Source organism: Neolamprologus brichardi, chromosome 22, assembly GCF_056152115.1.
Source record: "Neolamprologus brichardi isolate AB-2024 chromosome 22, ASM5615211v1, whole genome shotgun sequence".
Classification (NCBI taxonomy): Eukaryota; Metazoa; Chordata; class Actinopteri; order Cichliformes; family Cichlidae; genus Neolamprologus; species Neolamprologus brichardi.
Window position 1 is genome coordinate 17,722,149 of NC_142124.1, and position 27,562 is coordinate 17,749,710.

A 27,562-nucleotide genomic window follows, 5' to 3' on the forward strand; every position below is an offset into this window, starting at 1 on the left:
GCACTTTAAGATAAACCATTGATTTGGACGGCGCTAACATCATCTCTGATTTGAAACTCCGCTCTCTCCTGCTCCATTCAGGTCCACGGTCACTCCTCAACAGGAAGTGACGAAAGTAGCCACGAGCGTGACGAACGGCTCTTTCGAAAATACAACAAGGAAGTTACGGTTTATTGTGAAGGAAAATAACCGCTGGAGAAAAAAAATCTCCTCAAACCGGGTGTCCCTTCGCTCGGTTGCTGGGTGTCCGGGGGGGGCGAGGTCACCGTGGACTTTCCCGAGAGCCCGTTTCCGATCGTCTCGAGGAATTCTACTTGTAGCCAGCTAGCTAGCTAGCGATGAACACGGACGTGGAATTTCACATCAGGCAGAATTACCCGTGGAACAAGCTCCCAGCTAACGTCAAACAGGTACCGACTTTTAACGTTTCCTGTGGGCACGGAGAGAGGGGGGACACCGCAAGGGGAACCTGTCAATGTCACCGGGGCTGCTCTCTGTCATACCGGCAGCTGTCAGTGTCGCACTGCTCGCTCCCCGTCCTCTGCAGGGCTTCACCATCCAGCCGGAGCCATAACTGACCATTATTACACTCCAGCTACTGAAGCCACACTGGCATCACATGACAGTTTGTTTGATTGGGTGGGGGTGGGGGCAACACATGATTTTAGAGCGTGTGTGTCACCTGCAGATACGGCTTTTACGTATTTGTGCCTGGTGCATTTAATGCTATTGAAATGTGCTGTTACAGTTAGTCAGTAAAATGCATGACCCCCCCCTCCCCCTTTTCTTCTTGTGCCACTACGCCAACATGTCTCGGTGAAGAGGAGGTGGGTGGACGAGCAGTTTGAGCTGCTGCATCCTCATACACCCTCTGAAAAGTTGGATTACTCATCAGAAACAGTGAGACTCCAGGGGCCCCTGGTGTACACATCTGGCCTGATGTGCACAATATAACAAGTTTTCTCTCGCTGAAAACAGCTTTAGATACAATATTAAGCTTATGCCCCAACTCCATTGTTAATTTTTCTTTAATTTAAAATATCTCTTCTCATTTTTTGTGTGAGTTATCATGAATCCAGGGGCTACCGTGGCTCTAAAACCTGTGGATTACATCATGACACATAAACTGTCCATTGAGGATCAGACAGGTCATTGCTGATATCTGATCTGCTTAAGGTCATTATTGGTCCAATACCAATCGGTGTATTGGCCTTGTAAGTAACTAGAAGTATGCTGTAGGTATGTGCTACCAAAATCAAGCACAAGACGATGCTTCTTGCTTTATTACCTACCTCTTAGCCTGTGTCAAATTCAAATCCCTCATTGCATCTTTGCAGTTAATATGGTTTCACACGTTTCTCAACACATATGACATCACATCTAATAGCAGGAAATATTCCAGCATGGAAAAATATTTCACAGACAGCTGGAGAACAGGAGGTTTAAAAGAGGCCCTGTTTGGTTTCATTCCCTGACACATTAACGTGGTCTCACCCGGGCATTTTCCTTTCTCTGCAGAGTTTGGGGAACTCTCAGCGCGAGTATGAGAAGCAAGTGCTCCTGTACAGCATCCGCAACCAGCTGCGATTCCGCAATAACCTAGGTGAGCAATATTATCCCCCCTCACACACACAGCAGTGGTAAACATACAGGGTGAGCTACATGATGTTTGAGTGTTAGATTAAAAGACAGACAGCGGTTTGTGGCGGGATAAATATAACCCCACCAGAGAGTGCTTGATGATGGGCAAAAACTTTCTCACCATATCACCTTGCAGAGAAACATACTACCAATGCTATTTTATCATTGCAGTAAGACTTCTGATTTCATAAAAGTCTATGGGAAAACAGCACTAAGCTTCATGGCTCTGTGACCTCAGTAAACACTTCTCTGATGGAACTGTAATCCCACTCTCTGCTTTCAAAGCAAATTCAGCAAAACACAAAGTTTATTTTGTAAATTATGGTGATAATTAGGAGGATAAACCAGGGCACGGCTATTGGATCCTGCTTGTCAGTTAGCGAGTGAGCATGCGGTGTCCTCTGGTTCCCATTTAGAACTAACTTTCACTCATTATGTCAGGTTTCAAAAAAAGTTACAGCAAAAACAGTAAGCACACGGGTTACAAATGGGACTTCACTCACCTGTGGGTGATGTCTTATTAGCTCTGTCCATGTTTTGTTCTGCTTTTGGTGTTGATCATAGGATTATCCTTCATATTTGTCCTGAAAAGGTAATATACAACTGAAAATCATACAGTGGCTAAACATGTGTATGTACCTGTATAATAAAGTGCATTATGTATTACATCGAATCACTTTAGTTGTGGTGTTGATGTAGAGAGATTGTTTCTGTATGTACACTCTGACTGCTGTTTGTTTTCTGAGCAGTGCGTCACGTGAGGAAGGATGAGCGCAAATATTATGAGGAGCTTCTGAAGTACAGCCGGGACCACCTGATGCTGTACCCCTACCACCTGTCTGACATCATGGTCAAAGGGCTACGAGTCACCCCGTTCTCGTATTACATAGGAATCATGGAGGTACGCAACTCATGCTGCGTTGATGAGTGCAATACCAGAGCATTAACTTTGCTCCCATTATCATAATCTCTGTGAACAGCCTCTTCACAACATCTGTCGTTCTGTCAGTTCCCGTTGGTTTTAGAACAATGGGGCAGGTAAACCCAGAGGAACAGAGCAGACATACTTATTGTTCAACGGCAAAGGTTTTCTAATTGACTGGAAACATGCAGTCTCTGTTCATTTAAAATGAACAATGTCTTCAGTTTTTGGCATCCCTGGGAATGAGTGCAGGAACTGCAGGGACAAAACAAGGAATCCAAAAGACCAATACAAGTAGAGGAATCTGAGCTTTTCACAGCTCCCAGCTGTTTAGTTCAATGTGCTTTTGTTGCATGAATAGTACGAGTATACGGCATTGTTTGGTACACCTGAGTAGATGTGCTGGATTATTATGGTCACCCTGCATAAAGGATAAATGGGTGTATTGTCACTGGCTAGAATGATTGTGTGTTGGTTCATTTTTAACCTAAAAGGTAAGATTAAGGACGTCATAAGACATTGTGTAGCTTTAGGGAAGAATATGCTATGTTTTTTATGTTCCCCAGATCTGGCATCAGTCAGGCACTAGGTGTCAGTCAGCATCTAGTAAAGCCTCGTCTACCAGCTCAGGGCCATGCACAGGATTGATCCCAGGGCAAACACACCCGGGAAAAATCTTTGCTGTTTGCTCTGCAGTCAGTCTGAGCTTTGCCTGCATGACAGCTCACACTCACTGATAAAGCAGAGAGAACCGGTCTGTCAGGGAGAAGGGTTCTCCTTGACTTTTGGCATTTTCATTTAGATTGCAAAGACTGAGCCCTTGTGTTCACGGGACTGGAGATGGAAAATAATGCATTTGTAATTTAATTACTTCAATTTTGTGGCTGACTACATAGTTGGTGTAATTCCTTTATACAGCCTGCTCTCAGATGTATTTCCATTACCACAACTCTGTGTGCAGATACTAACTGTCACATTCGATTGTTCCACATTTACTGTACTTCCCATTTCATAGGACAGATGTGGCTAATGTTCTTTTACCTAACCTATAAATACACATAAAGGAACAGCATTTATTTTTCAGCTCACTGAGAGGGGGTTTCACCCACTTTCTGCTGCACGCTAAACCAAACTTGACTGAGCTTTAATTGTGACCACTAAATTGCCAAAGGCTATGTCATGTTCTGATAATCCGTCTTAAGCACTTAATGAAAACTTGGAGTCGAAATTAGCACGGCTGCTCAGATCTGCTAATCCTGTTATTAATCAGAGACAGGGGACATAGAAAGGGGAGAACAAAATTAGTTTAATTCTTCTTTTTTTCTTATTTCTCCTCTTTTTTTCTTTCCACCTCCAGGATATTATGAACAGTGAGAAGAGTTACGACTCCTTGCCCAACTTTACTGCAGCTGACTGTGAGTTATTTTTCTTCTCTTCTACGCTTTTAAAATGGCTTGACTGTCTCTGGCTCCCCAACTTTCCCAGTTCTTGTTAATTTTGTTTTCTTATTGATTGTTTATTTTTGTTATTGAATGGTTATTAAAGGATCCAGAGTTTAGGAAGATTAGGGGTGAGAACAACAATCAGGAGCTCACTGGAGAGGCCCTTCAAACCGCTTTACAGGTCTTTTTTGGTTGCGTGGCTTTTCTGTGTTATTCTTGGTGCCTATCACTTCCTTTGTACTTGTGTTACCTGTATCAAAACTGATCTCTCATTAATTTCTAAGATGATTGACAGAAAGTTATTCAGTAGCTATTTTGATATTAAGTTAGTCGTGTAAGTAATTTCTTCTGGCAAACATTCATTTGTTTCGGCATTTCAGCATGTCCTGATCTCCCCCCCCCCCCATTTTTATTAATTAAAAACTGAATACATTTTTATTTTCTGTCATTTTTCACACCAAGCAGTTAATCAAGAGAAATAATTGGCAGTTTATTTTACTTAATTTCCACTTCTTTTTTTCTGTTTAGGGGAGACAGCTTGTGTAACACATCACATTTGAAAGATAAATTAAAGCAACGTGTCAAAAATGTTTCTCAGAAAATCTGGCTTTTGAAAAGCTGATGATAAAGATGAAGATTGGCACCCTGGCTTTTAGGCATGAGTAGCTCATGTTGTTTGTCTCTGTACAGTTTTCTCGACTCATTATTCGAAGTGTTTTTAGTGTGTTTTGGTTCATGAATATTGGAGGTTTAAGGCTTCTTAGTAAAACTGCTGTTAATTCTCTCAAAGCCCAAACCCTGCTGTGGTTTTGTTGTTTTATTACAGGAATGCTTTTGTAACCCGCTTATTAAATTCAATAACAAACCTAAATAATTGCTTTGTGTTTCCATAACCAAACCAGAGCATTGCCATGGGTTTTAATTGGCTGGTGTAAATGCCATTTAATTATAATGAAAATTGCTTTTCCCCCTAAAAAATGGCCTCATTTGTGAGGACCTGCGTTTCTGGGAAATGACTGTGGAGCCTGATTAAAATTAGTTAAAAGTCACGTGCACTGGTTGTGATCTTTGACTTTTAGTTGTCAGCTGAAATGGGCTTTGGTGTTGACTAGTGAGTGGCTGAGTCCTGGCAGTGCAGGACCTTCATGCTGTGGAAGCAGAAGGCCGCCAGCAGGCGATCGTAGCCGTACTCGGAGGGGCCTCACTCCACTAATCTCTCTGGAGGAAGTCTGGAAGTGTGTCATGCAGAAGTGGGAGGATGGAGAGGCAGTGAGAGCGTGTGAGAGACAGTTTTACGTGGGTGGATGTTTGTGTGTTGTGTCTGTGTCTTGGTGTAGCAGCAGGGTGCAAGTGTAGGATTCTGCGATCTTACTCGTTCCTGTTTGCGTTGGCACCTGTCCCTGCACGTTTTACTCTGCCCCCTGCAACCCAGTGCAGCACAGGGGAGGGGAGGGGACGAGGTGGGAGTTTTAGACAAATTTGAATATTTTAGTGTAACATGAAAGTTTTTGCTACATGGCCCAGAATTTCCTCAGATTCAGAAAAAATGTGTTCGTTTGATTAGAAATAAATATGCATGCACACGCTTACTCTTGTTATCTCTGTCTGCCGGTTGGGGGATGGATTGTGTGTGTGTGTGCCTGTGTGTGTGTGTGTCAGGCAATTGTATTGGAGAAGGGGTGTGGGACTTGTGTGGGATTTGTTTGGACTTGCACAAGCTTTGAACAAACCTCATGAGGGTTTTTTTTTTTACTGAAATAACTTTTATTGAAAGAAGTTGGAAAAACACTAAAAAGGAACTGATTCTCAAACTTTCCTTCTTGACGAACTTCTTAGGTCAATCTGTAATTACAAGAAGCCAGACTGAATATTGCAGGATCATTGCAGCCAGGTTAGACTGGACAAAAGTACTGACCCTCCTACACATTACACCGACAGGAGCTGCTCAGCCATGGAGATCCATGCCAGGAAGCTCCTGGTACACGGTTATTGTGCTGATTTTAATGTCAGAGGAGGTTTGAAACTGCAGTTACTGATTCAGGAGAGTGTTGGTGACTTTTATGCACCATGTGCCTCTGCACTCTTGTTCCTAAAAACTTCCACGTTGCAGTAATACCACTTATAACTGACTGTTAAATATTTAGGGGGGAATAAATTTCAGAAAGGGACTTGTTGCAAATCCAATAATAAAAGTACCACGTTTAAATTTAGTGAACTCTTTTGGGAAACTCATTCCTTCACAATCTTTGGTAAAGACTTGATTTTATACACCTGTGATAAATTGACTGGCTCATGTTTCCAACCATCCCACAGGTCTAAGGCTACTTGGCATTGGGAGAAACCAGTACATCGACCTGATGAACCAGTGCAGGTCCTCCAAAGTAAGATGTCATTAATATGTATTTTAATGTGTTTTATTACACCTGTGCTTTTTGTAGTCTGTTTAAGCTGAACGAAGCCAGATATACTTTGCAATCTGGGGCCCGACAGTGTACCATAGATGGTTAGTAAAGTCAGTACGGACTAGCAACTTGAATCAAAGTAAATTCTCCTTTTTGCTTTATTTACTTTGATTGCTCCAGACACGTCTAATCAATAAGCAGACTAAACAGTCACACATGGTTTGTAGTGACACATACTGGCTCTGTGAAATGAAATCAAATGAAGCCAGACCACAAGAAAAAGCTACAAGTTAAACAAAATCAAACTATAGGTGTAAAAATGGCCTGAAAATGAGTCATAAGAGTGGTACAGAATGTATTTAATGGGTGATGTTCAAATGCTTTTAAAATTCATATTTTTAATACTATCGTCTTCCAATCTGCAATTTAAAGTATAAAATCATCTTCACAGATGATCTTAACAATTTGTACATATGGGTGCAAGTGGATATTTCTTTAGTTTGTCCATCTTTGTAGTTAGAATATTAATATCTTTAACTTTTCTCTGCTCAGCCCTCTTTAATAATCTTTGTCTCCACCTTTAGAAATTTTTCCGCAGGAAAACAGCACGGGACCTACTGCCGGCCAAACCAGTCGAGATCTCCGTGGAGCCGTGGTGGGTGGCACAGACAGGCTACATCACCGAGGACGACATAAGGGTGCGATAGAAATTTGACTCTTTTCTTCTTGATTTGTTTCAATTAAATAATATACAATAAGACCCTGTCACTTTTTATAGAAAGCTCAGTGTCAAAAATCACATATTTGCCTCAAGCTCTTTACAGCCATACAGAATACATACAGCAATGCGGTTTAAGGTACAGACAGTCCAAAGAAACCTGGGTGAACATAGGTAGGGAGGATGAGAAAGCTTGGATCCTCATGTTGGAAGTTTAGCGTAATTCTGCCTGTTTAGATGTTTATTTGCCAAAGGAAGGATAAACAAGGAACAACATGAAATGAGTGTAGTGAAGACGGTGAAGAATTACCGGTGTAATGTTTTTGTTTTCAACCTAAAAAATAAATGAGCGAATTCTTCTAACAATTTTTTTTTCCACAAGAAAAATAAAGAAACAGAAATCAACACATAATATATAGATGGATTACCATGGGTGCTTTTTTTTAAACCCTTTTTTGAAGCATGTTTCTGTGGTACAGGTGTGTGCTAATGTCATCTGTTTACTGGATCAACTTGCAGATCTGTTCTCCCGCTGAGAAGAAAGCCATTGATAAGATGATAGATTCTGGTCCTCAGCTGGCAGGATCCATGGAGTACAACGTGGTCTTAAGTGAGCAAAATACTCAGTTCTATTTGCTCGTGCTCAACCATAAATTAGGTGGCAAATGTTTAAATCTTGTTACTTGTTTATAGTAAGAACAGATTCAGTCTTACCTCAGTGTTTTGGACTGATTTTCGGAGGTGAAACACAAGGATGAAGGTTGTGTTCTTGCAACTTAGACGTTAATTAGAGATCAGTTTGAGTGTGATGAACCTCTACACAGGAGTGCTGGTAACTGAGTGGCAACAAATAGAATAAAATGTACTGAGACGCTTTGCAATCTTAATATGTGTAGATATTCTGATGAGATTTTTATTGGGTTGACGTTTTTCCAGCATACTATTATTCTACTCTGATGAAGCAGTAACTGCACAGGTTCTGTCATAATATTAGTTTCCACATGGAAATAGCAACAGCAAATATACAAAGAGAGTATTTTATGCTGTTTTTTCTCTGCTGTAGGCTTGTACAACCGGGGATTCATCTACTTAGATGTTCCCATATCTGATGACAGCTGCATCTCAGGTACGTGTGTGTGTGTGTGTGTGTGTGTGTTTAAACATCCCTATTCTATTTTATTTGGCTAAGAAAGTTTGCTGTCTAAATCTGAAATCACGTGTTATAAGAGTATTACAGACACAGTACTGTGCAAAAATTTCAAGTTAACCTGAGTTTCTTTATGTTTTCCTTAAAGAAACCAGATTTTCTTATAATTTTTCAAGTGATTTTTAAGAAACAATTCTCAAGGCTCTCTGGCAAAAGTTTTTCTTTTGGATATTGGCAGCTTTTTTACTTATTTTTACTCCAGTCCTTGTAACTGACCATTTTCAGCAGAATGCATTTGTTTGTTAAGCCACTTAACACCTGATCTGTGAATCATTCAAGCACAAAAAAAGCATCTAACTCAAATATGTGTCTACACATAACAGGCTGCTGAGCGAAGAGCTAATTTTAAATTGTATCTTTTGTTATTTTGTTACTGTCAGCCTGTCCCAAAAACACTTCTTTCGTTCCCATTTCTATTGTCGAAAAATTAAAAATGTCAAACATGACACAGTTTGTGTGTTTTTGCACCAACAAGATGATTCCCAAACAACTATTAGCTGAAAACCTGGCATATCCCAGCACGAGACAAACAATATCTTCAAGCCATGTCTTTAAGAAATAGGAAAAATCCAGCAAAGACCTGACACAGGACCTGATAGATGGCATTTCAGTTGATAAATCTACTGCTCACTGAAGCTTCATCAGAAATGGTCTCAGTGCAAGGATAGCTGTCAAATAGGAGGAAAGGCTGAGGTTTGCCAAATTACACAAGAACTGGACTGAAAATCAGTGGCAACAGGTCTGTGATGCTCAAATCAGCGAGGGCTTAAAACATGGTGGAGGCTGTGTCGTGGTAAATTGATGGAATTATAAATCAGATGACAGTGACCCCAAACACACTGTCAGTCAAGTAAATTCATAGCTGCATAGAAAAACACACATTGGGAAACACAATCAGGCATGGATTGGCCTCCCCAGAGCTCGGATCTCAACATTGTTGAAGCAGTGTGGGATCAATGTGGGAAATGAGGAGGTCAGTCCACACGTTTGCACAGTACTGTAGTGTATTTAAAAAGAAGGGAACGGAAACAGTTCTGTGTTTGAAGAGTTGCTGAACAGTTGTTGGTTACTGTTTGTGTCTTTCAGTGCCCCCACTGGAAGGGTTTGTCATGAACCGGGTCCAGGGTGATTACTTTGAAACGCTTCTGTACAAAATCTTTGTGTCCATCGATGAGCAAACAAACGTAGCAGAGGTAGGCTTTAGAAATGTGTTTCATTATCCTCTGGCTGCTGCGATCATAGTAAGAGAGTGTGTGTGTCTGTTTATTGATCAACATTTCAACCAAACACTTTGTTTGTGTCTCCTGATCCTGCCTCCCTCTGCGCTTCCCAGCTGGCAAATGTGTTGGAGATCGACTTGGACTTAGTGAAGGTAGGCATCTGCTCATCATACTGTAACTGAAGTGCAGTTTTTCAGAAGAGAAATGGGGAAACGGTAGATCTGAGAAATATGTCTTTCAAAATTTTCACAGAAAAATGCAGAAGTGATTTTCTGCGCTTCCACTGTTGCTTTAGAAGAGATTTGTTAAATGTACTTCTCGCTTCTCTTTGTCTGCAAAGACACATGGCAGAGCAGCGTTTAGACTAAATGAAAGAAAGGGAGCAGCTTGTTTTGAAAAATATGTTTTGCTGCGTATGTTTCAAAAAAATAGGAATTTGCTTTTCAAGGACGTGACGTTGTGAAATTTGGGTGATGGCATTTTGTCTGATAAGCAGCTATCACATCGGATTTGTGTTTTCTTGGCATTTCAGAGACTAACTCTGAGGGGGGAAAAGCTTTGATAATATGTAGCCAAGTGAGGAGACATTTCAGCACAATTTGGCCGTTTCGGTTTGGATACACACTCAGGCAGACGTGTATCTGAGTGCCACGATTAGATCCATCATGACCCATGACTCCACCAGAGGGGCTGAGCGGCATCATTCCTGTTGAATTGCTGCTCTAGTTTGACCCCCCCCCCCCCCCCCCCCCCCCCCCCCCCCCCCCAGTTTCCTATTCACTTTCTATCAGGCACGGACCTAAATTCTGCCACAGTGTTATGACCTTCTGTGTGGAGAGCTGCACTCCATCATCACTTGGTCCCATCTCATTGGTGCAACTGAAAAGCAGCACTTAGGAGAAGTGGTTGAAGGCAGCGATCTAAAGCGAGTCTCCAGCAGAAGGCCTGTAGCTTCTGAGATGATTGAGATGTCTGAGAGGTCTCCATTGTGCAGAAACTTTTCCCATCCTGACTTGAGTTTGAACTTTCCTCTTGTGCAATAATCACTTCATGGCCTAAGTCATTTGAAAGAAACTTCCTCCCAGGGCCTCTTTTGATATGATAAGAGGATGACTAGTTGACCTCAGCCTGCACCTCTCGGGTGTAAAGGTGTGAAAAGCAATCAAGCTCACTATGCTCATGTCTGAGTAAAAGAGTTAACAGCATGGCGAGTTGATGACTGTAGAAGTGGAGGAAATAATGAAAAGGCCAGACAGCTGTACAGTACAGCTGTACTACCTTTCTTTTTTTCTTCAGTTTTTGAGACCAGTTGAGTCAGCAGCCAGTAATTGCTTTTTTTTCTCCCTAAGAGCATCATCCAAAAGACTATTCAGATTGCTTTTAGTCACTTGGAGACTCTCACAAGGCATCTCTGCTTACAGTATAATTTGACAATGTAATTTCAAATCCTCTTAAAGCCATTCAAACTGAGGGGGTTGGTTTTCTTGGGCTACACGTTTTTATGACATTTGTCCATCTTTGCACTGAAACGGTTGACTTTTTTTTTTGACAATACAGTTGTTTTTTTCAGGAATTTTAATTTACTGTTGATATTTAGCTTAAAATGTTAAATGAGGTCTAAATTAAAATATCTTGCTAATAAACTCTTTAAAAGTTTATGATTTGTATGGATATAACTGCCTGAATCTAGACAGCGTAGTTGTTGAGTTACACTTACTACTGCAGGGTGGATTTCTGTACTAGAAAATAAAATTTAGTCTCCCAGAAGATGTTTCCCAGAAGAGAGAGATAAAAAAACCAAATTTTCTGGTGACGGTCTCAAGACATTTTAGAGCAAAATCTGTAACCCACTTTTCTTCTTTCCTTACCTTATTATTGCATCTCTCTCTGTTGTATCACTATCACACTCAACAACCACTTCTTTAGATACACTTTCCCAGCACTTGGTTGGACTTCTTTTGCTTTCAGAACAACCTTAATGGCAGTAAAGGGTCTTGCATGGTTAGCATCAATAATCAGATGTGTGGTGTTTAAATAATGCTTAGTGGGTCTAAAGCATCCAAAGCGAGAGACAAAGTCTCCCCTACACAATTACATCATCGCCACCAGCCTGAACCCTTACAAAGCAGGATGGATCCATGCTTTCATGTTGTTTACACCAAATTCTCACCCTACCATCTGAATGTTACAGCAGAAATCGAGGCTCATTAAACCAGGAAACGTTTTTCCATACACGCGTCACGTGTCTGCCATGTGACTGGGAGCAGTTAAACAGGTGTACCTAATAAAGTGGCTGATAAGTGTACATATGGTGTCAGATATGTTATTTGTGGGATCAAACATCATCTGCGTGTGCTTCTCCTGTGTTTTATCAGAACGCAGTGTCCATGTACTGTCGCCTCGGCTTCGCCGTGAAGAAAGGTCAGGTGTTCAGCTCAGACCAGCTCCACCCCACCTGGAAGAACGCCCCATCTGTTAACAGGCTCAAGTATGTGTTGTCATCGGTCAGTCAGCGAAACACCATCTGAAACCTCAGTGTAGTGCAATTTGTTGAAATACATTTTTACATTTACACAGTTGAGCGCACGAAAAACCAACATTTTAATTGAAGCTTCGAGCATTTGAGATTCCAGAAACCGCCACACACCAACGTTATTCTTATAAAAATTCAATGCCATCAATGTTTAATGAGTTTTAATTTTCCCAGCTTTAGGACATGATGAACTACTAGGGTGTGGTGACAGTGTCCTTTATGTACTGTGTACTGTTATGTACTGTTGTAGGAGCACTATGGACCCCCAGAAGATGCTGCTGTCCTGGGAGCAGGGCAGTCCTGTAATGGAGGGAGGCTCCTCAGCCACAGATACAGACACCACTAGCCTGGAAGACCAAGGTCTGTATACACATCAACACACACACAGGCATATTCTGCAGTGCATGCAAATGCTGATGTGCGCACACGGAGCACTTTATGATTGCTACTTCAGAAGTTTGAAGCAGCAGTGTTAATTAATCCCTAAGAAAGCTCAGTCATGTTTCTGAAACTCATTCTCACATTAATAGGTGTTTCTCTAAAACATTCTTATATTTAAACTTTGTTTTACATGTTAAGGTGTCACTGTTAAATTTGCTTTAGTAGATATTGTCATATAAGTGACTGTTGATCAATCACATCTCCATGTAAATCAGGCCTGTTTGATAGAGAGAGGCTTTCGTTTTCATCTTCTAAATGCAGTTAATCATAAAAACACTAGTTTATTTCCTGAGTTTTAAAAGAATAACTCGCATGTAGCTGTGCTGTTAGACTTGCTGCAGTATGCATGAGTGGTACAGCATATTTTTATGTCTCTGTAGCAGACACAGGTAGCGTTAGCAGCCTGAGCATCCCAGCTGCACCCACCAAGAGGATCGCCTTCCTTTTTGACTCGACCCTTACAGCCTTCCTGATGATGGGCAACTTATCGCCGGTAAGTGAAAGAGTGTGGACGTGAAGGCTTCGCGTCAGTGGAAGTGGGGTAACAAGCATAAGATAAAGATAGTGGCTGTGCTGTGATCTCTCAGAGGGAAAATATTCATCAATGCAGTGTTGCTCATGCATGTGAGTTCTGCTGCTCGCTGAATGGTGCAGATGGATATTTGCCTCAGTCTGAACTATAATATGAGTGTACTTTTTTTTATTTTGGAAAAATAATCAATTATCACTGCTGTTAATCATATAAAAACACAAAAAACAAAACTTATCTTGTAAAAAATGGATGTTTACTGTTGATCTAATTGTTTTCTGTTGTTGTGCTATCAGAACCTGAAGAGTCATGCTGTAACCATGTTTGAAGTGGGCAAACTGTCAGATGAGACTCTCGACAGCTTCCTGGCTGAGCTGGAGAAGGTGAGACCAGAAATCAGAATTTCTTTCTTGTTCTCAGAAAATCTCTCATCAAAACCTTAGCTTAAATTGAGAGGATGCTAACTAGGTGCAACAAATACACATGTATGTACAGACATCAAACACTATATGCAGACATCTGAATACAGTCACACAAACTCTGAGTTGGAACTTCTGCACTCGTTTCTGTTTCTCTCAGGTGGAGAGCACAGCAGAGGGTGAGGCTCAGCGTTACTTTGACCACGCTCTGACCCTGAAAAACACCATTCTCTTCTTGCGCTACAACAAAGAACTCACTCAGGACCAGGGACCTGATATTCCAAACATAGGTAATTATGCAGTTACACCGCCTTTATTTTCAAATGAGGACTTTGACGAGGACACGGGGTCTGTTACCAGTCACCCGTCCATCCCCAGTTTACAAGACTGGCTACCCTTCTTACAATGTTGGTCAGATTTTTAGTAAAAATTGTATACAGTGATCATCCAATGGGTCTTCATCCAGAAGTGTGCTCAAAGGCAAGGTCACTTTTGTTATTTTAAGGACAATTACCTATGAACTGTGGTCGATTGTGAGCTAAATGAGTTACTATCTATAATATAGAGCAGGGCGATATGACCAAAAATATTTATAATGATATACATTTGAAAATTTGCGATAACAATATAACTGACAATATAATTGACGCTAGACAAATTACTTTACAACTCCACAACTTTGTTAGTGCAAAAAACCCCATCAATGTATTTTCACTTAAACAAGCAGCTGTTTTTTATGTGCATTAAAGCTATATAAAAATTTTAACGTGCAAATGCAAATCCTTGCTGACACTTTAACCAAAAGGCATTTCCAGTGGAAACTGGCCGACATATCCTCAGCATAACCATGTATAATATCCACAAAACTTAAGAAGAGGTTATACACACACAATATGGTAATATTATGTTGAAGCACAGTACGTATCACTCCGCGAGGCTCCTGCCTAATATAGCCGTAATGCTCCGACAATCCATCAAGCGGTCCGGGTTCGTAGCTTAGCAAAGTCGTACTGAAACATTTGACAAATTTTCGGGCGCCGTGTACATAAAATAGTTTTGAGGTCAGTAAACACAACCAGAATTCATACATAAGGCACACACAATCAATCCTTTGATTTTCAGAAAAATCAAAGGATTGATTTTAAGTGTGCCGTACTTTGCAAAAAACACAATAATAACGACGGCCCGCTAGCATGCTCTACCAAAAATAGTGCTTTGTTGTGTATCTGACGGATGAAAGCTAAACCAGTTCCACATCACTGAAGTTGCAGCATTTTTACAAACCAATTCTCGTTCATCCGTTTCATTCAACAATCCACTTTCTCTCTCCTCATTCCCCGTCTCCGCCATGCTTTTTCTGCCATGTGCGTATGTAAACAAAGGCACTGCGCATGCCCGTTTTACCCATATTCTATCGCGATATTTCCTTTTTCTTATCGTTGCCCAACATTACACCGGTATTACCGTGAACGGTATGATATGGCCTTGAAACTTGATCAGTATCTTTGCTTTTGGCATGCATGAACTGAAACACCAAAACTCTGATTATTAGATGACCTTATCTACAGCTACAGTTACATCCATATAATTACTGTTATAATTATAGTGGTGGATGCTCATAATCATTGTGAGCCAGAATCTCAGGATTCAGCCTGCTTTAAATATTTGGTTTCACACAGTGTTTTTTTCTTTACTCTTAAATCATAATAATGGGATAGAAGGGCGAGATGACCCTAATGTGGTCATCTCAGGGATCAGGTCTCAGACACACAGCTCTGGCTGTAATTGGCTAATCCTCTCAAACCTTCTGTTTACAAGTGTCAGCCACAAAGATGGTTTACAGGAAGAAGAGCTAAGCAGCTTTTTTTCAGATAAAATGAGCTGAGCTGCACCGTTATAAAATAAACAATGATTATTTTTAATGTCAAATATTAAAGTTACGCTGTCATAATAGGGTCTAAAAACAAAAGCACTGAGCTTGAAGTAATTATAATAGGCTCCCTTTTAATGTGACACAGTACAACTTTTAGCTATGAAGTGCATCAGTGGGTCTGGTGGTCTGTTTTCAGCTGATCAGGAGTTCATGTTTTTATCCCGTCTCTGTTACCTAAGAAAGTACTCTGAGCTGCTGTGACTGCAGTTATAGAAAATGGTAAATGTCTTCCATTCAGCAACTTGTTCTGTGATCTCAGAAAATCAATACATGATTACTTATTTTTTTTCAACAAAGAAGAAGTTGCTGGTTGTGCTGCTTTTGGCTGGCATCTCTCACTATTGTCTCTTTTGGCCCTCACTGCTGTCTCTTAAATATGCTCACAGAAAATACTGAAGACAAGGACAACTATGTACACAGAGTAAACCTGTATTGTTCAGCTTGTGTCTCTAGAGGGAGCAGAAGAGAGTATGTCCTCCAGCATCGACAAAGCAAGCCTCTGAGTTTCTGTGTAGCTTCCATTGCGCCACCAGATGCTGTTTGTTTGGTTTGGCCGTGTGCCTCCTTTCTGATTGTCTTATCTTTGTGTGCTCCTCATGCTGCTGCTGCTCAGCTGAGGAGTGAGAGCAGTAAAAGCCTGCTGGCTGAAGCTAAACTAATCCCCCAAAGAGTCTAATGATCATTGTTAATTTGGGAAGTGAAGGAAATTTGTCAAGCAAAGAAAAAAAACAAAAACGTTTGGTAAAGTCAGAGGAGACTTTTTTTAAAATTTTATTATTGGACCAGCCATTCATAACTGTATTAGAATGATTAGAATAGAAAGTTGAAGTGTGCGTGCCATTTCCCTTATTACAGGTGTAGTTAATGATGAGAGTTATTATGGCGGTAAATCACTTTTTACAACAAAACACTCAGAAACAATTGATACTGTCAGAATAAACATTTGCAAATCGTGTAGATTATTAATCCCCGTTTTGATAATTAAATATAAGTCACTTTATGCATCTTTGAAATTATTTATCTTTCACCCGATCGTGGCTAAAGAGTTGGGAGTTCACCTTGTAATCGGAAGGTTGCTGGTTCGAGCTCCGGCTCCGACAGTCTCGGTCATTGTGTCCTTGGGCAAGACACTTCACCCATTGCCTACTGGTGGTGGTCAGAGGGCCCGGTGGGGCCAGTGTCCGGCAGCCTCGCCTCTGTCAGTGCGCCCCAGGGTGGCTGTGGCTACAATGTAGCTTGCCATCACCAGTGTGTGAATGTCTGGATGTGTAAAGCGCTTTGGGGTCCTTATGGACTAGTAAAGCGCTATACAAATACAATAATAATAATAATGGATTGGATTTATATAGCGCTTTTCAAGGCACCCAGAGCGCTTTACAATGCCACTATTCATTCACTCTCGCATTCACACACTGATGGAGGCAAGCTACGGTTGTAGCCACAGCTGCCCTGGGGCAGACTGACAGAAGCGAGGCTGCCATATTGCGCCATCGGCCCCTCTGGCCAACACCAGTAGGCGGTCGGGGCGACCCGACCGTGGCCATTTACCATTTTTTTGATCAGACAGTAGAGAGAATGCAGTAAAGCTTGGATAAAGACCAGGGGGAAGGCACGACAATAAATGGTGTTTGGACGGATGCAAACCTGGGCCTGTGCATTGGTCTTATGGCACATGGATCGTCTGCTCACCTCGTCAGCTCCACCAGCCCTCCTGTCTTTTACCTTTTAATATCACAGACATTTCTTAGATTCAATAGGTTCCACTGCAAGATACAAGGATTTTAAATCCAAGGATGCCAAAAATATCCTTTGAAAACTTAAGCAAGAAAAAAAATCTTTGTTCTGTTCAATCATCAACCACATTATTGTCTAAAGCATCCACACTTATATTTTTATATTTTAATTATTCAAGCCCCCCTTTTTTTTTTCAAAGGAATAGTTAACATTTTAGGACACATGATTACCAGTTTTTTCACTGAAGATTAGCTAAAAAGATCCTTCAGCCTATGGTTTCTAAGGTATTCCTGGGCCAGATGAGAGATATAATCCCTCGAGCAAGTTCTGAAAAACTCCAGATCTCAGCCCAGCTGGATGCACCTGGAAAATCTCCAAAGAAGAACAGTCAGGAGGCATCCTAATCAGATGGCCTCTGCTCCATGCTTTCCAAGCTCATCACCCTATCTATACAGCTGAGCCCAGCTACCCTACAAGGCCAACTCTTATTTCGCTCATTTATATCTGTAATCCCATTATTTTAGTCACTACCCACAGTGCATGATGACAGGACATGATTGGAACAAAGCTCCCAGTTCACCATAACAGTTCGGTGGAGTGCAAATTTTTCGCTGTGGCGTTAAGAAATACTCTATCCTGAGACAACACTACAAATTTAATGCGCATAAACATTTGCATTAGCCTGTTTAGGAAGTAAGTCAGGATTTTCTCATGTTTTTCCTCTCACTAGGTTTCCCCTTGGACATGTTGCGCTGTGAGAGCCTGCTGGGTCTAGACCAGGCCACCTGCAGCCGCGTCCTCAACAAGAACTACAAGCTGCTGGTCTCGATGGCACCGCTCAGCAACGAGATCAGACCCATCAGCAGCTGCACCCCTCAGGTATGATGCCTGGAAGGAAGGAGAGCAGAAGGGCTGCTATTTGGCATGCTGGGATGTTTGGGTACATGTTGAGTGCGTTTATGTGTGTGTGTTTGTGTTCTAGCTGACAGTTAATGAGTTTGTCCGTTTGGTTGTGTTTGCCTTCTCTTGTAGTGTACACACTCATGCGCTCGGGATTGATTTGTGATTGTGTGTGTGCTCCGAGTGCTCAGCCTGCAGTTGCCCCAACAACAAGGCTATACACAGAAAAGGGAAGGAAAGGAGGCGAGGCTCACCAGTAATTCCTCTGCCTGGCCACACTCCAGCTTTCTAGCTGAGCTCAGAGAGACAGAGGGAAAGAAGTTAAACTCTTGTTGTGCCATTCACGCTGCTGCTTATTCTAACACTGCTGCGACTCAGTGAAGTGGAATTTACCAAATTCTTGTCTTTGTTTTCTTCTCACGTCTCTAATAGCAGCTTCAGTTTCCCCTCAGACAGAAGAACAACACGGACGCAATTATTGTCATGCGGCTGTGTTATTTTTTAGGTTGATGTGAAGTGTGAGTTTATGCGAGGAATGAGATGGGAAAACTGCCCAGTGTGCATGCGTTAGTTCTGCTCCTGTAAACGTATGTATGAGTGCGTGTGTGTATTTGTTTCTCCTTGTAGCACATTGGCCCAGCCATCCCTGAGGTGAGCTCCATCTGGTTCAAGCTGTACCTGTATCATGTGACTGGCCAAGGCCCGCCGTCTTTGCTGCTCTCCAAAGGCTCCAGGCTCCGCAAGCTGCCGGACATTTTCCAGGTTTGTCCAAACTAATGATTAATCAAGTGTGTAAGTCAGAAGCGTAGAGACACGGTCTAGTCAGATTTAAAAACAGCAGTACTGTGTTGGCCCAGCAGTTGGCTGAGTCACATTTTCACTTATCTTTTAAAACCTACCCTCTCAAATCTTTGACCTTCAGTGAGTCGGAAGGACGGGTAATCAGAACGCTGGCTAGCTCTTTTCTAAACAAAGACTCTCGTGGACCTTGGTCATATCTCACTGTAAACCTGCATTTTTCTCTTCAAAGGCTTCCTGCTGGTTGTGGGATTTGTTTTAATAGTACTGGGATTGTGAGACAAGGACCTAATGATGACTTGAGTACTACAGTAGATTCTCAGGGGAAGATGTGTAATGTCACGCAAATGGATCTATTAGACCATAGCTTGCATGCATGTATTTTTGCACCTTTTATCTACATGTCACTTAATTTGTTGGTGTTTCAATAGGTTCAGAAAACTTGCAAAATATTTTCATAGGGTCATTGTAACACTAATGACCTAGTTTTAAGGCAAAAGCTAACTAGGAAAGGTAAGAAAGTAGAAATGTCGCAGCTCCATCCATCCATCCATCCATCCAGCAGGTTGACAGTCTGTTGCAGGGCTAACACTTAACATGTAATGAGAATCATGTGAAAGCAATTTTTGAATTTTGGGAATTTCAAATTGACTGTGGAAGGACAGAGAGTTTCCATAGGAGAACCAGGTCATCTCACACTGGGATAACATATGGAGTAGAGGCTTGCGGGGGTAAATAAGAAAATTTTTAAGGGATTTTTGCCTTAAAACGATCTCACAGTCCTGTGAAAAACTGAGTACACTCTTACTGCTTTCACAGGTGATAAGAGTGTAAGTTGTAGCCAGGTGCTGCTAATCAAATGCACTTGATTAACTGATCATCAGCAAGTGTAAATGTATTCATAAAAGCTGAAGTTTTGGCAGCTTGCTGGTCTGAAGCATTCTGGAGTGTGTTAACCTGAATCCTCCAGTGCCACAGCCCTTCGGGGAGAGTACAGTATTTAAACTCCTCTGTAGCAAACTATTCCAGAGTCAGATGCGAGACTATCTGTCTGACAGCTAAAGCTTGGCTGAAATTGGGTCATGTAACAGGACAATGTTCCGAAGCGCAGCAGGGAATCTACAACAAAATGACTGAAAAATAAAATAATCAATGTGCTGCAATGACCCAGTCAAAGTCCAGATCTGAAGTTGATTGAAATTTAGGACCTTAAAAGAGCTGTGCATAAATAAATATCCATAAATCTCAATGAACTGAAACAACGTTGTAAAGAAGAGTCGGGCAGAATTTCTCCGTAATGAAAAGAGAAGCTGATGAAGTGACACAGACTGCAAAGTCTGAAGTGTTGTTTGGTGTTGAGCCCTGTGTGTGAGTCTGTTGATCAAAGGACAGACTGGGCCAGCTTGACATTGTCACTGAAGAGCGAAGGGTGGAGGAACTGTGCTCTTCACTGTGGAGTCGGTTGTTTGTTCGCTTTGCCTTCTCATGGCAGTGCAGGAACTTACACATTTAAACAATTTCAGTCCATAAGTCACTTATGGAGTGAAAATAATTAACCAGAGACACGAGAATAACACCTTAATTTCATCTAAAAGCTCTCTCAGTTTGAGAGAGCCAAACAAAATCCTTGGCATGTAAAATCAGCAGCAGGGTGGAACCTTAATTAATTTAACCGGCTAATATTGACCTAGTGGGAGGTTGACAAGATGGCATGACAGTTGAACTAGAAGAAAATCGTGTTTCCTCTTATTCTTTTTTGTTTTTCGATCTTCTAAATTAAACAAAAACTGGTAGAAATGGTTCAACTGTGATGTTGTCCTACATGTAGAAACCTGTATTTACATTTACATAAACAATAAAGCTACTATGGGGCAAAAAGAAGTGTAAAATTGCAAACCTATCTCCACTTTTACACATCTACTATCATTTATTAGAATTTATTATGATTTATAAAGATTTATGTTAAATAAAATGTGTTTTTCTTAATATTATTATTTTTGTCCAGTTTGTTGAAAGCTGCCTTGGAAAGATCTGATGATGAGTGAAGTTATTCATTGCTGAATCCCTTGAACCATTTCTCTCTCTTCAGGCCTATGACAGGTTATTGATAACTTCCTGGGGTCACGACCCTGGAGTGGTCCCTACGTCCAACGTGCTGACAATGCTTAACGATGCCCTTACACACTCTGCTGTTCTCATCCAGGTAAACTCACACAGATGAGGCTGATTTTTCTATGTTGTTGTCTTAAACCTCTAAGTTGAGAGGATAAAATATTGCCTTTAATACCAGATTATTTAACTTAATATTCATTTAATGCTGTCTGATGACATTTTTGTACGTTTTGTACCAACTCTTGCTGTGTTTGTGTATAAATGTGCACTGATTGTAATTTAAACTACATGTGCATGTAATCCACAGGGTCATGGTATGCATGGGCATGGAGAAATGGTGCACATCCCATTCCCTTTTGATGAGGAGGATCTGAAGGGAGGTAAGAACCTGTCTGTGCATAAACTATTGTTTTGATATAGCAACTTTCAAATAGCCAACCTGCATTTAACCATAATGAAGAGTCCTGTTTTACTGAGTCAGACAAAATGTTAAAAAAGTGACATTTTCTTGGCTCAAAATGGACCTTTGGAGACTGACTTTGCACAGAGGCGCGACTGTCTCACATGCTGAATCTGTGTTGTCTTATTTTACAGAAATCAAAGCTTTTTCTTTTTCTTTTTGATTTAAAGATGTCTGTGCTTGAATAAATCAAACTGTTCAAATAAATCAAACACTGCTAAACATCGGCGAACCGTAAGTGTACCTATGCATAGAAAGCCGTGGCTGTCAAAGAATGAGAGGTGATAGTGAAATAACAGGAGAAAGGGGTTTTTCTCATAAGAAAATATGATACCATGATTTTTTTTTGCTTCACAATAGTATTCTTGACACGCTACTGTTCTCTCCAGAAACGGAAAACTCAAACCCACAGATTGGAGATTAGGAGGCCTCGCAGACTCTGTATTTGATTTCCTATAGCTATTCATGGTGCAGAATAGAACCCCGTCCTACAATTCAGCATATTTCAATAAGATATAAACATTTCAAAAATAGATTTTAACACAATAAAAACCTCAGATATGAGGCCATTTTAAGTTTTTATTGATGTTGTGAAATATGGCTTTTTCCATCTGCTCATTTTTTGTGCTCCTAATCCGGCCTTGGGTTCATGTGTTCCAAAGGAAGAGGAAATGTACAAAGTCTTCAGTTTGCTTTTGGTGGACTCGGTGACTCATAGCCAGAAAACCTGTGGTGTAAGATGCATAGAGGGAATCTGAATCAGATAACAGAACAACCCTGAAAGGCTACTCTTAAATGTAAAGGATGGTCTCTCTACTACTGATGTCCTCTTTAAAGGTGACTCTGAATGTAGCTTAAAAGGGCTGTCAGTGAACATTAAATTATTATATAAAAATAAAACGTATTCACGTCTTTCTATTTGCATGTTCGTATTTCCTAACATTATAGAGAGATTAGGTAAAGTGTAGCAATGTGTCCTTGGTTTACAGCCTTAAATTGCTAACTGATAGTACTGTTATACTGTATTATACACTGATGATATATCAGCATTGGTATACTTTCACTGGCAGGGTGTGCATAAACTACAAGCATACCTTCAAACTGCGATCTTTTCTCTGCTGACTCAAACATTCACTGTTTTCAGCTTTGAGGGTTTTAACTCATCAAACACTGTTAGATTTTGAATCCTGTAAAGTCCCTCTCTTTGTGCATTTGCTTAAACGTACCATTTAAGTCTCATCCTCCTAATGTGCTTACTGAACAAATGTAACAGGCCAAATGAATAAACACAGTCCATAACAGCCTCATGCAGCAGATAAATTGTGGTCGTATCTTTGCATCGTGTCATTTTGAGTGTGAGCTTTGCCCCGTTTGGTGTTTAACACGATCCCACTGTGTGTGTTGTGTGCCTTCTGTGCAGAGTTCTCCTACTCCAACATGTGCGTGCACAAGGCCCTGCAGAAGCTGAAGGAGCATGTGGATCTGGAGCACCAGTGTGGCTACATCACCATGCTCAACTCCAACAACAGGCACCGCCGCAGGCCCAGCGACAGCACTGAGTGCAGAGGTAACAAGAGCTCGCACGTGCACTTTTTTTTTTTACGGCTGTGCATGTGAGGGTGCTGAATGGAAAGCATGCCGGGTTGAACTAGCAGTGGTGCCCTTACCTGCGATGGCCATAATAGCACTAATGGTGCAGATTGGATAAATATCGCTCACAGTCCAGTTTAATTATGCTGTTTGTCTGCAGAATTGTTTCTTTTATTGTGATTGCCTTTGCTAATGCACACGGATCGAACACTTTTAGCCTTTACCTTCAGATCAGCTGATTGAATCTTGATGTAAATGATCACAAATCTCATTTAACGCGCCAAGTTAAAGATACAACACTGCAGGTCTGATTTTTAACAGATGAATTTCCAATGTAAATCCAGCAAATGGCAAGAAATGATTTTAAAAAAGCTTCTCAGTTGAAGGTCTTATAGGCTTTATTCTAGCTCTTACCATTTACCCACAAACAACACTCAAAAGCCTTAACTGTGACTTAGATTTTATCACTTCTCTTCCAGGAGACACCCATCTAGGTGGAGGCTTGGACACTAATGGCAGCACTGAGTCCTTTGAGCTTGTGACAGAGGAGAACAACGGTGAAGGCAAAGGAAAGACAGACAGTAAGTGTGTGTTATTTTTAATTAGAATATCTCCAGTAGTATTTAATCAGATGTTTGTTAGTTGAAAGTGTTTGGGAAGAATCTAAGAGCTAAAGCTAAAGTGTGACAGAGGCTCCATGCTAAATTCAACACCAAACGCTCTTGTCAGCGTCTTATGTTGTAATTTGTGTCCATCTTTCCCTTGCCAATCTCTTTTTTCCCCCCTCAGCCCTTTCATCTGAAGACGAGTGGGTCCCTCTTGAACTGTGCTTTGGCATGCCCCTCTTCAGCTCTGAGCTCAACCGCAAAGTGTGTCGAAAGATTGCTTCGCACAAGCTCTGCAGCAACGAGAGGTAAAAACCAAAATCAGGCAGCATCCTATAAAGCTTAACGTTTACATAAAAACTGTGACAGGAGCTTTGACGTGTGTTGATCCTTGACTAAAGATTTGTTGTTGTTTCAGCCTTCAAGAGCTACTCCACTCGAGCCGAAAACTGTCACTCAAGGTGTTGAGCTTCGTTCAGTCATTCCAGGTAAAATCACTTTGCAGTTTCTTCAGGTGTCCGCTTAAGAAATCCTGCTCAAAAGTAAAAGTCTTGGCCAGTGAAAAGAGCAAATGTCAGGTTGACAATAATTTATCCATTTATTTTGATAAACTGTTTAAACCGATTCAGATCGTCTCAGTTTGTATCTAAAAAGCGTCCCAGACTGATAATCCATTCAAATGTCCAGTCAAGACACGAGCCGTGTGGTCCTTATGAGACAGAAAGAGGATAATAACAGGAAAGTACAATGTGGTAAAAATATAAATATGTTGTTTTAGCATAATTAATGTTAATATTTAAGCATTGTTTGAGAAAATATTTTAAAATTAGGTCAGAGGGGAAAGAAAAGAGAAAGAGCAGAGCTTAGAGACGAGGACAAAACAAACACGATAAAAGAGGAGATAAAAGTTAATGACATATAAAAATGGCATACAAATGCACAGGGAGTGAAAAAGGTGAGTGAAGAACAAACTGAATGCAGACTGATTGCAGTGCAACTAAGGAAGGGTTCAGTTTAAGCAGTCTGTAAGCTCTGCTTTCAGCCCTCTGCGATTACTTACATATGCGCCGACCTCATTAGTTGAAGCTTTTGCCAAGTGTAACAGGAGCATCCAACATCGTAACAGTACATATGTGACAGAAAATAAGGAACTGCATAATGGGTCCACTTTAAGTTGTTTATTAAGTTGTGTTTATTTAATTTTAGTGATCAATTAAAGACATGAACATTACAGTGCAAAACAGGAAGTGGAGCTGGGTGAACATTTAGTGCAAGAAAGAAAGAAAAGACAGATATTGGGACAAAGGAAAAAATAAGTGAAGTAATCAGAGCTGAATCAGGGTGTTGCAGCACGAAGGTAACATGATTAAGCGAAAGGACGTGGCAGCAGTATTCACTGGAACCCTTCTGCTGGCTTTTTTCCTCCTATAAAAATATATCCCTGCCCTTCACATTGCTGCCTGTTGTTCTGATCTGTCACCTTTGACCCCGTGTTGGCAGGATGGCAGCCAGCCCTCTGACCTGGACAGCGGCGTGTCCAACCCTCTCAGCCAGCCCCCGCCAGAGTCCGGTGTCCCCCTGCCCGCCCTCAACCTCCTCTTCAAGGACGGGCAGCTGAAGGAATGGAGCGGGCGCGCCCCTCCTCCTCTAGACATCTCAGCCCTGCAGAAAGACCAACTGACATAAAGCATCAGCAAAACTTCCAGATTTAGGAACGAGGAAACAGCGTCCCAACAAAGGGGGCTAATGTCTTTTCACAGCGTCACGTCTCACTGTGGAAATTCCTGTTTGTGGTTCCAGCCCTGCATCTTTAAATCCAGTCACAAGGAAACTCCCTTATTCGTAAGCCCCGCCTTCTTGTCCACCAGTATCCAGTCATAGGATAATTGGCCCCGTCAGCACTTTGTCATTCACCTACTGTATGAGGAATCATCGACACTAGTACCAACCCTCTTTGCTGTCCTCCTTCCCTCCCCTCTGTGATTCCTCGTATTCGTAGCAAGGCAGTGTTATCTGTTGGAGTGGTGCTATTATCACACTATATCACAGCGATGCAGGTAAACATCATTTAACCTGGAAGACCATCTAACTGGAAACAAATGCGCTGTTTTCCCACTGACTCCACCCCACCCCCACCCCTTCAGTCGATGGATGTTTTGTGACCCTTGAGAGCAGAGTGTAAAATGGTTAATATTGCATAGATGTTCTAAAAAAAAAAAAAAAAAAAAAAGACCTATAAAATAAACATTAAAGTGTTGAACAGACTTCTTCAGGAATCATTTGACAATATGCATATTCTAGGACCAATTCTTTGGACTTTAACCAGGTTGATAAGACCCCGCTGCCTCCCTGTATTGTCTCATGTTAAGTGATCTAATGCATGATACTATTGCACAAAAAAAATCTTTCCTCTTTACTTGTAATCAATATTTGGGGCATTTATTATTTGCACTGTGCAGGATTTCTTCAAACCTGTGGACGAAGTAACATCATGTAATTATTATTTTTTTTAATGTTGGCTCATTTGTTGTGTGCACGTGATTTTAGAGCTCACCAAAAGGAAAGTGTCATACCAGGCATCTGAGAAACTGCGTTTTTTTTTTTTTTTTTTAAATCCATTAGAGAACACCAAAGACCTTATTTCTTTATAATGATTTATTTTCTTTTTACTCCTTTCTCTGTTCTTTTATTTTGGTGTTGCCTTATTATTTTCAGCCAATCAAAAACTACCAGGTCTGGGATCATATCTCCTGATTTGTTTTATTTCCTTTTTTGGGAGGTTGTTTTTTTTTTAAAATCTCACAAGTTTCTTTTTTTTTTTTAATTGTTAATATGCATTTGATGTAGTGTGTCTAACTAATAAAAATTACCAACGTCAGATCAAAAAAACCTGCCAGCCATTATCAAGAATTTGACAAAATGAATCAAACTGAACCAAACTGAAAAGAATGGGAACAGTTAGCTCTGTGTGTTCGACCCAGGGCTGTTGCCACTGTCGCTTGCCAGCTATCTCTCTCTGCCTCTCTGTGGATCAGCTTTTGTGCAGTGCACTCTTGGCCAGCCTTGCTCACTCTCCAGGGGATTCTGTTTACACCATGTTTTGAAAAAAAATAAGGGGGTTTGTAGTCTAGAGAGAAGGCAACTTTGTTGTGAAGGCTGTTGCAGACCCAAGGGATGGAAATGCTAATGCTTTGCCCAGCATCTCAGAGATGTGATGGCCCAAAAAGTGTCTGAAGCCTATCGTGAATTTTTTCAGTGTTGCTCTGAGAATATAGAGTACTTCTTTTTTTTTTATTGCGTTTAAAATGGAAACCCAGTTTGTTGAGCTCTCTCTCCATTTTTTTTTTTAACGAATCTACATTCTGTTTTTGACCCACTTGTGGTAGTTTCTGATACCGTGATGCTAAAATAGGGGAAAAAACGACTGTCACAAGGACCTTTTGAAGCATGATGACTGTAGAAACCATTGTGAGTATGTTGCGTGAGTATTGTACACGTCACGGGTGTGTTTTAATACATGCCTACCTTTCACAGTAAGAGTCTCCTCCCAGTCCTGCCTGTTTGTTATCTACTTGCAGTTACTCAGTCGTCCCAGATACACCCCCTACCCCCTTCCTCCCCTAGATATACATCCACCGCAGTGTTTAAAATGCTAGTTTTATATGTCAGCAGATATTTTAGGAACTCTTTGTTGTAGCTTGTTTAATGGGACTGTGGATATTTGACAGATTTAAACATGATCTTGTAATTACATTGGTTAGAAAAAAAGAAGAAGAAAGTGACATTCCTTCACCATGCCCTTCCTTTATCCTTTTCTCCATCTTGCCTCGTCTCCGGTTACATACTATTACAGATAAATATGTAAAAAGTATATGAAAATATAAATAAATATGTAATAAGATCAAACTCTCTCCTCCCCCCTCTCCATTAAAATATCCTGCAGTGGTGTATTTTAT

General features: G+C 41.0%; 1 protein-coding gene across 3 annotated transcripts; it reads left to right on the plus strand.

Moving 5' to 3' along the window:
- On the plus strand, positions 1 to 27,519 carry fam91a1 (family with sequence similarity 91 member A1). 3 transcript variants are annotated; one of them, XM_035906580.2, is made up of 24 exons: positions 1 to 410; positions 1,519 to 1,603; positions 2,391 to 2,542; positions 3,921 to 3,978; positions 6,319 to 6,386; positions 6,992 to 7,105; positions 7,645 to 7,735; positions 8,189 to 8,251; positions 9,419 to 9,525; positions 9,666 to 9,704; positions 11,928 to 12,040; positions 12,336 to 12,445; positions 12,907 to 13,019; positions 13,352 to 13,438; positions 13,635 to 13,764; positions 17,872 to 18,020; positions 18,669 to 18,803; positions 20,929 to 21,042; positions 21,259 to 21,331; positions 22,832 to 22,978; positions 23,484 to 23,582; positions 23,791 to 23,914; positions 24,025 to 24,094; positions 25,107 to 27,519. In XM_035906580.2, exons 1-24 carry the CDS (start codon positions 339 to 341, stop codon positions 25,290 to 25,292), a joined length of 2,499 nt encoding a protein of 832 aa, XP_035762473.1. In that variant the 5' UTR covers positions 1 to 338; the 3' UTR covers positions 25,293 to 27,519. The 3 variants fall into 3 exon arrangements, with proteins under 3 accessions (XP_035762473.1, XP_006787863.1, XP_006787864.1); XM_006787800.3 differs by having other exon boundaries at positions 2 to 410; positions 23,481 to 23,582; XM_006787801.3 differs by having other exon boundaries at positions 2 to 410; positions 12,910 to 13,019; positions 23,481 to 23,582.
- The last annotated feature ends 43 nt before the right edge of the window (positions 27,520 to 27,562 follow it).

Coding starts and splice junctions, on each gene's coding strand:
- fam91a1 (XM_006787800.3), top strand. CDS start 339: ATGAACACGGACGTGGAATTTCACATCAGGCAGAATTACCCGTGGAAC. Junction 18,804..20,928: donor AGCTGCCGGACATTTTCCAG/GTTTGTCCAAAC, acceptor CTCTCTCTTCAG/GCCTATGACAGGTTATTGAT. Junction 21,332..22,831: donor TGAGGAGGATCTGAAGGGAG/GTAAGAACCTGT, acceptor CCTTCTGTGCAG/AGTTCTCCTACTCCAACATG.